The 13302-nt window shown below is 38.6% G+C and overlaps 1 protein-coding gene across 1 annotated transcript; it reads left to right on the top strand.

Moving 5' to 3' along the window:
* Positions 1 to 8275: 8275 nt before the first annotated feature.
* On the top strand, positions 8276 to 12609 carry LOC108352618 (endogenous retrovirus group K member 113 Gag polyprotein-like). The gene is made up of 3 exons (XM_039091152.2): positions 8276 to 8327; positions 10778 to 11037; positions 11260 to 12609. The coding sequence occupies exons 1-3, from the start codon at positions 8276 to 8278 to the stop codon at positions 12439 to 12441; spliced, it is 1494 nt and encodes a 497-aa protein (XP_038947080.1). The 3' UTR covers positions 12442 to 12609.
* The last annotated feature ends 693 nt before the right edge of the window (positions 12610 to 13302 follow it).

The following is a 13302-nucleotide window of genomic DNA, read 5'->3' as shown; positions in this document are numbered from 1 at the left end:
TTTGAAGTATAAAGTCTAACGATCAGTACTGATGGCCAAGAGTGGATCTTCCCAATCCAGATAATGGTAATAAAATAAGAATGGTTGAAGGTGGCAATTTTGAGTTTCATAGCTCTGAAGAACTACTTATGAACATTGAGAAAAGCCAGTCATCATGGCTTCAGTCACCCATTCTGGGGACACCCTTTGATTGCATTACTTAAGGCAGGCACCGGGTACAAGTGAGAGGGTATTGCTGTTATGGGACAGAATGGAATGACTATATTATCTAAATTAGAAAAAACAACACAAATTGAAGGGGAAAATAAAACTACAACTACTCTAATTTTAATCCTTTCTTTTTTTACAAATTTTTATTAGATATATTTCTTTACTTACATTTCAAATGTTATTCCCCTTCCCGGTTTCCTGTCCATAAGCCCCCATTCCCTCCCCTCCCCCTCCCCTGTACGGGTATTCCTCCTATACATTCCCCTTCCCGACACCCCCCCCCCATATTACCCTGCACTGGAGGTCCAACCTTGGAAGGACCAAGGGCTTCCCCTTCTCTTGGTGCCCCAACATGGCTATTCTCTGCTACACATGCAGTTGGAGCCCTGGGTCAGTCCATATATAGTCTTTTGGTAGTGGTTTAGTCCCTGGAAGCTCTGGTTGGTTGGCATTGTTATTTTTATGGGGTTGCAAGCTCCTTCAACTCTTTCAATCCTTCCTCTAATTCCCTGCATGGGAGTCCTGTTCTCAGTTTGGTGGTTTGCTGCTAGTATTGACCTCTGTATTGGACTCGCTCTGGATGTGTCTCTCTGAAGAGATCTTTATCTGGTCCCTTTTCGCATGCATTTTTTAGCTTCATCCATCTTATCTAGTTTGGTGACTGTATATATAGGGGCCACTTGTGGGGCAGGCTCTGAATGGCCATTCCTTGAGTCACTGCTCTAAACTTTGCTTCCATAGCCCCTCCTATGCATATTTTCCCCCATTTGAAGAAGGAGTGGAAGCATCTGCATTTTCGTCATCCTTCTTCTTGAGCTTCCTGTGGTCTGTGGATTGCATCTTGGGTAAGTCGAACTTTTTGGCTAATATCCACTTATCAATGTGTGCATACCAAATGTGTTTTTCTGTGATTGAGCTATCTCACTCAAGATGATATTTTCTAGTTCATTCCATTTGCCTATGAATCTCATGAAGTCATTGTTTTTGACAGCTGAGTAGTACTCCAATCTTTTCTATTTACCTCTCCAAATTTTTCGACTGAGTTTCCCACATCTTCACAGTCAGGACTGATTCGTAGGCTTTCACACAGCACTTTTTACTGCTCCAGACTTGGGGTTCATACCATTTTGAAATTTTTAACAACTTTATCCTTGAGTCTATGTTGGGTGAAACCATTAACAAGTTTTAAGCTCTGAAGTGTTCAGCAGAGTCTCTGCTGAAATGTGGTGCACCCCCTCCCCCACAATGCATCTTGGTCTCTCAGTATGGTTTCTCAGCTCCAACTTCTAGAGGACGCTTAAGGACCACTGCCACCAAACACTCTCTTTAGAGGCTTAGTCTGGAGTATCAGGATGGCCAGTCTCAGGGCCCACACTTTAGACACTGGTCTTTGGGTGGGACCTTGGAATTAAGGAAGGTTCTGTATACATCTTGTAGGTTTTCTTGCTCCTGGGGCAATGTCAAACAACTGAAATACATCCTAGCAAAAGATAGAACACATAGATAAATGTAAATGCACCACCTTTGGCTTTCTGAATAAAAGATAATGCATTTTATTTTGGACTTGTATACCACAAATTATGTGGATGCAAATGGCTGTACAGAGAGCTAAAAGTGAGCCTGTCTCCTAGAGCAAGCTGGTGATTGTGAATCTAATAGAATCCTGACACTCTCGGTTGGCTCCTGCACTGAGATGGAATAGTAGTATGATTGCCTTTATTCCTCCTCGTCTCTCTCATTTTCTTAAAATTTTATTTTGACTTTTTGGTGCTGTAGTAATAGAATATATGCAAGCTAAGAATATTTTCCAAAAAGCTATATTTTGAGAGAGAAAAAAAATAGAGATCAATTGGAAAACAGGCTTAGGTTGTATGATACAGCACAAAGGAAAAACAAGGTCATGCTCTAAGTCCCAACCAGGAAAACTGCATAACAAAAACCATCTGAAGTTCAAGTTCTAAATTACAGTGTACAGAAAGATTATGATCTGCCTTTAGCCTTCTAACCTCTCTAGCATTTATTGCATCTTTGGTATTGTTTTACATGGTGTCACTTAAGTTTTTATACTATGACAGAGAAGTTAACCCACTTGAGTTAAAAATAGTTTTGGAAAACAACTGGCACATTTTAATTAAGTTTTAAAAACTTTCCATTTTGAGAATTATAGTTTTAGCTTCTAAGATATGCATGGGATAATCTAGAGATAGAATTAAAAGGATTGTTCACGTGACAAAGACACAATGGAAACAAGGCTATATGTAAGAATTAATCATAGTCTTTCCAGACAAGTTACTTACCAGGATGACAGAGGATATCTAAAAAGTGTTTTATCAGTTGGTTGATTTTGTGTGAAAAATTCACTACTGATGAAATGTATCTTCCAATGTGAAATTCAGAAACAGGGATGTGTTATATCCTGTAAACAGGATAAGTGAACCATTAGAAAAATTGCATGGATGGAATCTAGATATCCTAATAAGAGAAAAAAGTTTAATTTGAAAATGCTGTTTTATATAATTGAGAAAATCAGTTATAAACAGCATGGTTCAAGTTAATCTGATCTTTCATGATATAAAAAGTTGATCTTCAAATAATTGTGTTGAATCAAATATTCATTGAATTTTTTCAGTCTATAAAAATGTTATAATGCAATGTTAATTTCTGTATAAATAAGCAATTATTTCCATCATTTTCACATGAATGTCTTATTTACATCTTGTAAGCAATAAAGGTATATAAGTTCATCAGCTCACTAGTTTAAGGAAATCACAGACACCTTTCTGTCTTTTTTCCTTTTGTATATTTTCCTATCCTTCCTTCTTTCCTTCCTTCCTTCTTTCTTCCTTCCTTCCTCCCTTCCTTCCTTCTTCCTTCCTCTTTCTTTCTTTCAAAAAATAGGTTTCAAGGTCACTGTAAGTTCTTAACAAGGTCAAAAATTATACATTGTTATCAATGTGGTTGTGCAATGTTACTGAGAGTAAAACAAAGGAAGAACTGGAGAATCAGCATATAGTGTGCACTTCCACAGTCAAATTTCCAGGGAGCACATTGTCAAGGATAGTTTGGGATCCAGCAATTTTGCAAAGTCCAAAAAATTGTCTTTGTTCCTTGTAAATTATATTGACTTCCTGGGCTTTCTTGAAATTGAGTGATAAGCACTGCCTATGTTGTGATATAAACAATGTAATGTTATGACTTACCGTCTTTGTAATCTCCAGAACCATTTTTAAGTAGATGCCCGGCACAGCAAAGTGATGTGAATAGAAGAATGGCAGTCCTTGGCCTCTGTGCAGGATTGTGGTGACAGCATGGATTCAGAAAAAAATTACAGGAAACTATACTCATTAGAAAAGATGTAGCTGAGATGATTCTAAAAAATCAGAAGACAGGGGAGAGGACCACCCCCATGTGTTAGAAAAGCAGAGATTACAGGAAGACAGGTTTAAATGAAAATATAAAATCAATATAAATAAAATATGAGTCTGTATTTGCTAGAAGACATATAGAGAAAGCAATTTGAATTGGGCTTAAAAATATAAGAATATTAGGCCTCAGTAAAACTACAGAAATATATTTATGATATATGTAATATAAAATGTACATATGTAGTATTATTTATAGGATAAGTAAAATGTAAATTTTATCTTAGAAAATATTGTGAAAAGTAATGATTTCAATGAAGTCTCTTTGCATATATAAACATACTCAATCCCATGCACACTACTGAGTACCAAAAATGTTTCCATTATTGCTTTTTGTGTAAAGAGAATCATGGAAAAAACAGAGAAAAGTCTTTGTATGAGACATCATGCAGAGAAATTCATGTGTATGTGGACATACAAGAAATGATCATGTATCTTTTATCACTTGGAAATACTGGCTTTAACCTCACTTGTTTAAAATAAACAAATTTATAGAACATGCTTTATTTCCTCATGACTAGCTATATTGACTTGTAAAAGATAATTTGAAAAACTCATTTACCTTTCCTACGATGCCATAGAATTTGCTAAGTAATTCACTTAGTGAAAGGACTGAGTAATTTTATAGGGTGGAAGAATTTCCTTATGGTATCCCAAGCTAAAGTGGGTCAGTATCCACTTCCCTTAAGCACTAATATGTCGACAAAGAGTTCTTGAGTGGTTAATTCCAATAAAAGGCAAGATTAGAACCCAAAATTAATTCTGCTTTTAATTTCCACTTATACTTAAATGTTATTTTTATTATAATTACCTTTAGGCTTTTTTGGTTAGTAAAATAAAACTATAAATCATACTTTCTATTTGAAATACATCTAATCCCCTGGGAAAAATCAATATGTCAAAATTAAATTTCAAAATTGCATTAGCATCATCTTCAAGGCTAGATATTCTAATAGTGTCTGGGTAGAAACTAAATAATAGAGTTATTTTATGCAGACGGTATAACTAGCTCCAATATATCTTACTATATAGGACACAGCAACAACACAAGATTAAGTAGGTATAAAGATTTGATTAGGTTTGTTTCTTCATTTTCCCAAAGCACCACTTGACTTAATTTTCACCTTGATTTTACTGTTAACCTTCAGAATCTAGATTAAAATAAAGGCCTTAAAATTTTAATTATTTTAATATACCAAAATTGTAAACAAAAAGTATTTAATTACAGCAATTGAGCTTTCTAGCAGAGATATCAATGTGGTATTTAAAAGGACTGAAGATACAGAAAAAAATGAATAAATTATATTTATTTTAAAGAAAATTACAGCCTTCACAGCAATGTAAAAGTTATCAATTTCAACTCATTTGAACTATTCTCACATGATGTTGTTTTGAGCCATACTATATTTCCTTATGTATTTTCCTTATTTTTTGGTAATTGTTTCCTTGATGAATTTGAACACTTCTTATTTATTTTTCAAAATCAGAAATGGACATTTGATGGATCCCTTGGTACATATTTGTATATTTAAGGAGTCTCAAAAAAGGAAGGTAAACATATATTTAAGGTAGAGACAAAGTCATGTCTTCAGTGTCTGGACCAAACAACTTTCTTTTAATATAAAAATAATGTCAGAATCTTAACCGAATTAAAGACAGTCTTGTGACAAAGAAGATTATTATAACAAAGCTAGAGAAATCTTATATCCCCCTTAGTATATGTCAGAGAGTACTAAGTAAATGACTAATGTACGTTAACCTTTCTTAATTCCAATTGTATTTTTTTCCATTTACCAGAATCAAATCACTTATGTAGAGGAGCCCTGAAAATCTACCAACTCAGAAAGTTACATCAGTGTAATTAACTGTTGTACATTGGAGTCTAAGTGTTGAGAGGTGTGTCTTATAAGTTTTCAAATAAGCAGCTATGTAATACTTCTTTATTTTTCTCCTTATAGCTGGCTTTTCTGTAGAAGAAGTAAGAATGAATTACCTCTAACCATGAATGTAAACTCCTAAAAATTGATGGATAACTGAACAAGCCATGCACAGTGGCTCACACTTATAGTCCCTGTACCAAGAGAGCAGAGGCTGGAACATAATCATGGGTTTGAGGTCACCCTGGGATGCATAAGGAGTTCCAGACTACCCTGGGCTATAGAATAACACATTCTCTGAAATCTAAACTAGCATTTGTATCACCTCAAAAATAACATTGTTACAGAGAAAGTATTGTAATACTGACTTTAGCAGTGACAAAATAGAAGCCTACAGATGCTAAGAAATGTTCCTTAAATCACATAGTTAAAAGCATATTTTATCTGTAAGAAGTCATATGATTAACCACAACAACACACTGTTTTTATAGTGCATCTCCACCGAGTAATTCTGAAAAATCCTTCTGTCTGAAGTATTGGGACCGAGGATGGTGAACATCTCAGGTCCTTGATTATGGCAGACTTTGCGCTTTATTTTGCTATGAGGCAACAACAAGAATTTGTTGTTCTTTCTTCTACCCCTGAACACCAGCGAGTTGAATTTTTAGAAAGGAGCATGACGAATAACTGAATGTGATCCGGATCAATAAAGCAGGCTGCCATAGAGCAGCCCCAGGCTTCAGAATTTCTGCTAAAATATCAGCATCTAATGTCGAGCTATTATTTGAAGGATAAAAGTCAGACTGATATCTAGAAAGTAATTTTCTTTTTCATATTTCAGTGATTGAATTTGGGTCAGTTTTCCAAATTGTTTAATAAAAAAACCAAAATGTTTTCGCTCACTTTTCTGAGGAAGAACTTAATACAATTTTGTGACTGCCTCAAAGGGAAATCACTAGTTAGCAGAAATCATATTTTTTATGTTACAAAAATATTAGCAATGGCTATAATGAAACATTTATAATTTTTACCTTATACATGTATAGATCTATGCATATGCACATATGCATACGAGTGAATACTGTCTTCACATATCCATGTATCAGTCCCTTCGAGAGCTACATTAAAAAGTAAAAAGACCATTAGATTGCTTTAATATTTAAAAATATTAAAGGCATTTTAAAGGTAGATTCCAGTGATATGAAAACCTGAGAGTACATTCAGTTTAAGTTCCCTTTTTCACTGAGAAGCAGCACATATAACAGTCAGAAAAAGAAATAAATTCTCACCTGCTGGATCCCTGTGCTTCCTAACAGTACAGGATCATCAGATGTCTCCATTTCTCCTACAGGAAGGAGTTTCTCTATACCTCAGAGCATCTCAATTTCTGAGGGATATGAGATTTTTACTGGTACTATTTCTGTTGCATTGCAACATAGTCTAGCAAAATGGATACTTTCGATGTTGTTCAGGGAACAAACTTGAAATCTTTTTAGTTAATTTTTATTAATAAATGATCAAGATTATATATAAAGATTACATATGATTTTCTTACTGTATATGTCCATGGTCAAGAGAACAATACTACTTTCCAGAGGGCATGAGTTACTGGTTCATTCTTATAACCTCTTTTATACCCTGATGGTTTGTAATATTATTGACATTCCAAAGACTATTGGTTTCAGGGCTAGCTAAGCTTTTGATCTTGAATAAAGTGTTTTTTATTTATGTCTAATGATAATGGCAACATTATGAGAAAGGTATCTATACAAGGAAGAGAGAAAAGCCACACCGGGTGATATTACATATTCAAATCACAGGAATTTGAGAGGAAGGAAAGTTTTATTTGGCATCAAAATGATAATAAATGCAAGTGCCTAAACATGTTGAATTTTGAACCATAAAAACTTCATTATGACTCTCATATCAGTGAGAGAAACACAAGTGGTATATACGTAAAAATCAATAAAATGTATTCTCCATTGGAATACTTTTATAGCAACTTGTCTTCATGGAATCAAGGTAGTTGAGAAGTTAAACTCTTGAAGAACTAAAAATACTAGGCAATAACTGTTTTTTATAGTTTGGCTAACAAAATCAATAGGAATTATCAAGGGATAAAAAATCACCAGGTGAAATACTGTCAGGGAGTTTAGAAGGTTGGGTGCCAGAAGAAATATTGTGGAACACCAACAGACGTTAGGACAGTATTTAGACTTGATGTGACACAGGAATTTCTCAAAGTTCTTCTATCTGTGCAGTACTTGAACCCCTAATAAGGGCTATGGAAATAAAATCAATTTATAGTTACAGGAAATAAAATGTAAATGGCAGGTAATGGGGGTCAAGTCGAGTAGCACCAGAAGGAAACAAATAAAAAGATCCTACCATGTTTTCTACAAGGCAACTGACTCTATACAATAAGGAGAAAAATAAATAAATTGAAGTTTGGAGCAAGAGAACAGTGATATTTTTCACTAGGTTTAAGTGTTTCTGAGGCATCACTATGCAATAAAATGTGTTGAAACTATTTCAGCTGCTCATTAGAGTGAACGTGAAACTGTATGATATTAAAGAATGACTTTAGCTTTTTTATGGTAACAATAGAATAGTCATATTTCTAAGTCCATATACTAGATATTCCACTGCTGCTGTGATAATGAATCGTGGCCAAGGCAACTTCCAAGAGGAAGAGTGTATTTGTGTTTACAGTTGTGGAAAGACAAGGGTTCATTATGTCAGGAAACCCTGGCAGCAGAAGTAGACATGCAGCAGGAAGAGCAGAAAGGTTGCATGCCATACCACAAGTGCTTAACCAGTGAGTTAACTCCTTGCTATTTTGTGATTCTTATTTGTTTTTTAAGTAGGTAGATCTCAGTTGGGCATCACATGAAGGGCCATGTGACAGCTTATGGTACTTAGATCTCGGTTCCCACCCACTCATCATATTTCTGCAATAAATAAACCCAAACTCAACATTTAATGTTCTGTGACAAAATGTGGCTTCTACAGTGAACCGTATATAATGAACGATAGGGATTAAGATATAACTAAAAATAGGGGTGAAGATACTGCATAGTACTAACCATCACAGATATAATATTTAGGCTATTAAAATATAATACTTCAAATATAAAGAAAATTGTTTATGGTGCAGCATTTTCCCCACCATCATATGTTCGAGTGATGTTTTATACAGTATTAAGATGTGTGCTTGTACTTTCATGCCTAGCCAAGACACATTCTCATTGCTAAAAATAAAATGCCTATAACCTATAGAAAAAGATGGGACATTGGCAGAGAGAGAGAGAGAGAGAGAGAGAGAGAGAAACTCTGGAAAAGAGTGAGAAGCAGGTGTTTTACTACACAGACTCATAGGAAGGCAAATGTATGAAATGGAGGAGAGGTAACTAATTAGCCATGTGTCAGAAGTTAGATTAGTATAAACTAAATAATTGAATTATGAGCTAGTTGGGAAACAAGCCTACCATAAGGTCAAAAGATTATAATAAAAATAGCCTTGGCGTCATCATTTAGGAGCTGGGGCAGATATAGAAAGGCTCATGGTTACACTCAGGGATTTTTCTAATTTCTGATAATAATTCTGTTTAAAGTCATTGTATGTATAAAAAAACTTCATATAAAGGTTTTATATTGTACTCTGTTTTATATTGTACATATGTAAATATGTAAATTAATCAAGACTATGGAGAACCAAGATTCTGATATGATAGTTAAAATTGAGGGAGCAAAAAATGATACAAGCTAAAAAGAAAATGATTGATGTAGCATAGAGATGGTCTTTGAAATATATTTGAAATCACTGCATTAAGGATCTTTATAAGGACAAGTCAGTATATTTGATTTGTCATATCTATGTCATATGACAAAGATAATATCAAAGTTGTAAGAGCATTATCACATTTTACATTGGATAAATGATTTATCATTTTATTTTAATCTGACTGGGCATTTAAAAAAATTAATTCTTCTGAGTTCATCAGTACTGCCTACAGTAGTTTAAGCTGTCCTAATAACCTGAAGTATGAATTCACAACCAGAGATAGAATATGCTTTGACCATGCCACCAGAATGAAAACTTGGTAATGTCAAGCAAAATCCTGGCAATTCTCATATTTGAGAGTGGTAGGCATTTAAATCTTCTCCTGATCAAGTTCTTATACTGGAGCACATGACCATGACACTCCATTGAGAGAACTGTGAGAGTCATTAGTCAAGTAGGGCGAAACCTGTAGACCCTCGACATGCAGTTGAGGCATCACTCACATCTTAGACTAAGGCACTTAGAAAGCATCTGCCTTCAGACCTCCAACCCACCCCAAAATGTATATAAATGTGGAGGGCCGTCCTCACATTCTCCATTGTAAGATGGCGCCAATATCCGGCAGGATGCACCTAATAAAAGGGCAATACGCAAACGCCTGGTAAATTCCTCACTCAGGGGGACACGTATGCTGTGGTACGTCATCTGGCACATTTGGCAGCGACCAGCCAGAGAGTGACACGTCCTAGGCGAGGATAGATTCCTATATAAGGGATGGTCTTTCCCTCACTCAGGGTCTCCGTATTGTAAGCTTGTGCTCTCGCTCTCAAGATGCATTAAAGCTGTTTCTGCAGAAGGATCCTTTGTGTCCTGCGTCATTCTTGCTGGTGAGACGTAGCGTGGGACATTTGGTGCCAGAAACCCGGGAAAAAGACCTCATTAGCACCTCCGGAGACCCCTTGGTGACAAGGAGGATTCAGAACTGCAGGTAAAAAAAAATATGTTCAGAGAGGCATGCCTTTCTTGGATTTTGGTCTGGGGTTGTCACCGCCTTGGGAAGGATTTGTTGAGGCTATGGTATTTGTTCTCGGAGCCACCCTACTCTTTCTTATTATTATGTACTGTTTTCACCGTTTCCGCTGCTAAAAGGACAGCAGCTGGAGGCGCGTCTCAGTCTCTCGTAAATAAGTGAGCTTCGCGCAGCTCCCTTTTACTGTTGGGGAGCAGGGACGCGATAGCACCACCCGGGAAGTGCACGTAAGACTCCCGTATATAAGAGAGCAGCGTGTCTGTTTCTACTCACGCCTTGTCAGAGGGACGTAGATAAGCCGCCGGGCATTCTTGCTCCCTCATGGGATCCTCACAGTCTGTGATCACGGCTTTGGAAATGGTGCTAAAGCAGAGGGACATTAAAATTGGAGGAAGAACACTTAAAAACTTTGTGAAAGAAGTGGACAGGGTGGCGCCTTGGTTTGCCTGTTCAGGATCGTTTACAATCGCCTCATGGGACAAACTTGGAAGGGACCTAGACAGAAAATTGGCGGAGAAAGATCTGCGGCTAGGAACTAAAGCCATATGGAAACTAGTCAAAAATTGCTTAGTAGATGACGTGTGTAAGGCAGCAGTGGTAGGAGGTCAGACCGTACTCGAGGTGGTCCAGGATGGGATGTCAGAAACTGAACGTAGTGAGAGATTAGGCACGTGCAAGAGAAAGGACGTCCTGAAAAAGAAAAAGAGCCCTCCCGTTAAATCCGCGGACAAGGAAGGGTTAAAGCTTTCAGATTCCAGCACTTCCCTCTCTACACAGCAACCGGGAGGGGGAGCCAGCATATACCCTGTGAAAGAGCTAGAAGCGCTGAACCTCGACAGTTCTGATAGCTCTGAGAATGGAATCTTAGATTCAGAGGAGGAGGCCGAGTTAGATGAGGAAGCAGCTAAATATGAGGAAGAGAGATATCACCCCAAGGAACGAAAGGTAGATAATAGAAAGCTTCTGCCGCGGCAGTCGCCAACCGTGCCCCCTCCGTATGAGGCGCGCTCTTGTGCATTCTCCTTAGTCCCCGATAGGGTGAGAAGGAAGCTGCGCATGATGTTCCCAGTCTTTGAGACGCAGGAGGGTGAGCGGGTTCATGCCCCAGTCGAATATAACCAAATAAAAGAGCTGGCGGAGTCTGTCAGAAAGTACGGAGTTACAGCCAATTTCACCCTAACCATTCTTGAAAGGCTGGTCCTAAATTATTTGACACCCGCCGATTGGCAGATGATTGCAAAAGCGACCCTTGTGAACATGGGCCAATATATGGAATGGAAGGCCCTTTGGTATGAGGCGGCTCAAACACAGGCCAGAGCTAATCCCACGGCGTTAACGCCTGAGCAGCGAGAATGGACGTTTGAACTCTTGACAGGACAGGGTCGCTTCGCAGCAGACCAAGCTAATTACCATTGGGGCGCTTATGTTCAAGTCTCCAGCTCGGGCATTAAGGCCTGGAAGGCACTCACCAAGAAAGGAGGGGCCGATAATCAACTTACTCGTATCATCCAGGGACCTCAGGAACCATTCTCAGACTTTGTAGCCAGAATGACAGAAACTGCGGGACGAATATTTGGCGATGCGGAGCAAGCAGCACCTCTTATAGAACAGCTCGTTTTCGAGCAAGCCACCCAGGAATGCCGGGCAGCTATAGCCCCCAGAAAAAATAAAGGATTACAGGACTGGCTCAGAGTCTGCAGAGAGCTCGGCGGGCCCCTTACTAACGCGGGCTTGGCGGCCGCCATTCTCCAGTCCCAGCCACGCCCCCTTAAAGGGACAGATACAAGATCATGTTTTCAATGTGGAAAAATGGGCCATTTAAAAAGAGACTGTAGGATAACCAAGGGAGACAGGAGGCCTGCAACTATCTGTGTCCGATGTGGCAAGGGCTACCATAGGCCTGACCGGTGCCGCTCAGTGAGGGATATTAAGGGCAAACTACTCCCTCCCTTAGAAGCTCAGCCTAATGAGATGTCAAAAAACGGATCGTTGGGCCCCCAGTCCCAGGGCCCTCAAAGATATGGGAACCGCTTTCAGAAAGCCATGACCCTGACAGAGGAGACTCCCCAAGAGGTGACACAAAACTGGACCTGTGTGCCGCCTCCGACTTCTTTCTAATGCCCCAGATGGGCATTCAGCCAATTCCTGCTCAGACTGTGAGGCCTTTGCCCCCAGGAACCATAGGCCTTGTCCTTGGGAGAGGATCTCTCGCCCTACAAGGACTGATAGTCCATCCAGGCCTTGTTGAAGCTCAGCACTCTCTTGATATTCAGATTCTTTGTTCAAGTCCCGATGGGGTTTTTTTCCATAAGTGAAGGAGATAGAATAGCACAGTTATTACTCCTTCCGTGCTCCCAAACCACAATACAGTATATCAAGGGGCCCATGGGGTCCACTGGTAATGATTTGGCATATTTGGTGGTTCATCTTAACAACCGCGCAAAATTGAGCTTAAAAATTAATGGAAAGAAATTTGAAGGCATTCTGGATACTGGGGCTGATAAAAGTATAATTTCCTCAAAATGGTGGCCTCAATCATGGCCTACCATAAGATCTTCTCACTCGCTACAAGGCTTAGGCTACCAGTCGTGCCCTAAAATCAGCTCTGCCACTCTAACTTGGACGACTGTCGATGGCCGACAGGGACAATTTGTTCCCTATGTACTTCCCGTACCTGTTAATCTTTGGGGGAGAGATGTTATGCAGACCATGGGACTAACCTTATCTAACGAATACCCCCCACAAGTGGCCCACATGATGTCCAGGATGGGCTATAAGGAAGGGAAAGGCCTAGGGCGATTAGAACAGGGCTGTCTCACGCCCATTGAACCAGTCGCAAACCCCCATAAACAAGGCCTGGGTTTTTCCTAGGTGCCATTGAGGGTTCTATGCCCATACCCTGGCTTACAGAGGAAGCTATATGGGTTCCTCAATGGCATCTATCCTCTGAAAAATTAGAAGCTGCCACTAAATTGGTTA

The sequence above is a fragment of the Rattus norvegicus genome, chromosome 13 (assembly GCF_036323735.1).
Source record: "Rattus norvegicus strain BN/NHsdMcwi chromosome 13, GRCr8, whole genome shotgun sequence".
NCBI classification, from domain to species: Eukaryota; Metazoa; Chordata; class Mammalia; order Rodentia; family Muridae; genus Rattus; species Rattus norvegicus.
This window is presented reverse-complemented; position numbering and strand designations above follow the sequence as displayed.

What these genes read in the sequence shown, in the direction of transcription:
- LOC108352618 (XM_039091152.2), top strand. Translation starts at nt 8,276, where the DNA reads ATGCAGCAGGAAGAGCAGAAAGGTTGCATGCCATACCACAAGTGCTTA. An exon ending in ATACCACAAGTGCTTAACCA is followed by an intron (nt 8,328 to 10,777) that starts GTGAGTTAACTC and finishes TTGCCTGTTCAG; the next exon opens with GATCGTTTACAATCGCCTCA. An exon ending in AAAAGAAAAAGAGCCCTCCC is followed by an intron (nt 11,038 to 11,259) that starts GTTAAATCCGCG and finishes TATCACCCCAAG; the next exon opens with GAACGAAAGGTAGATAATAG.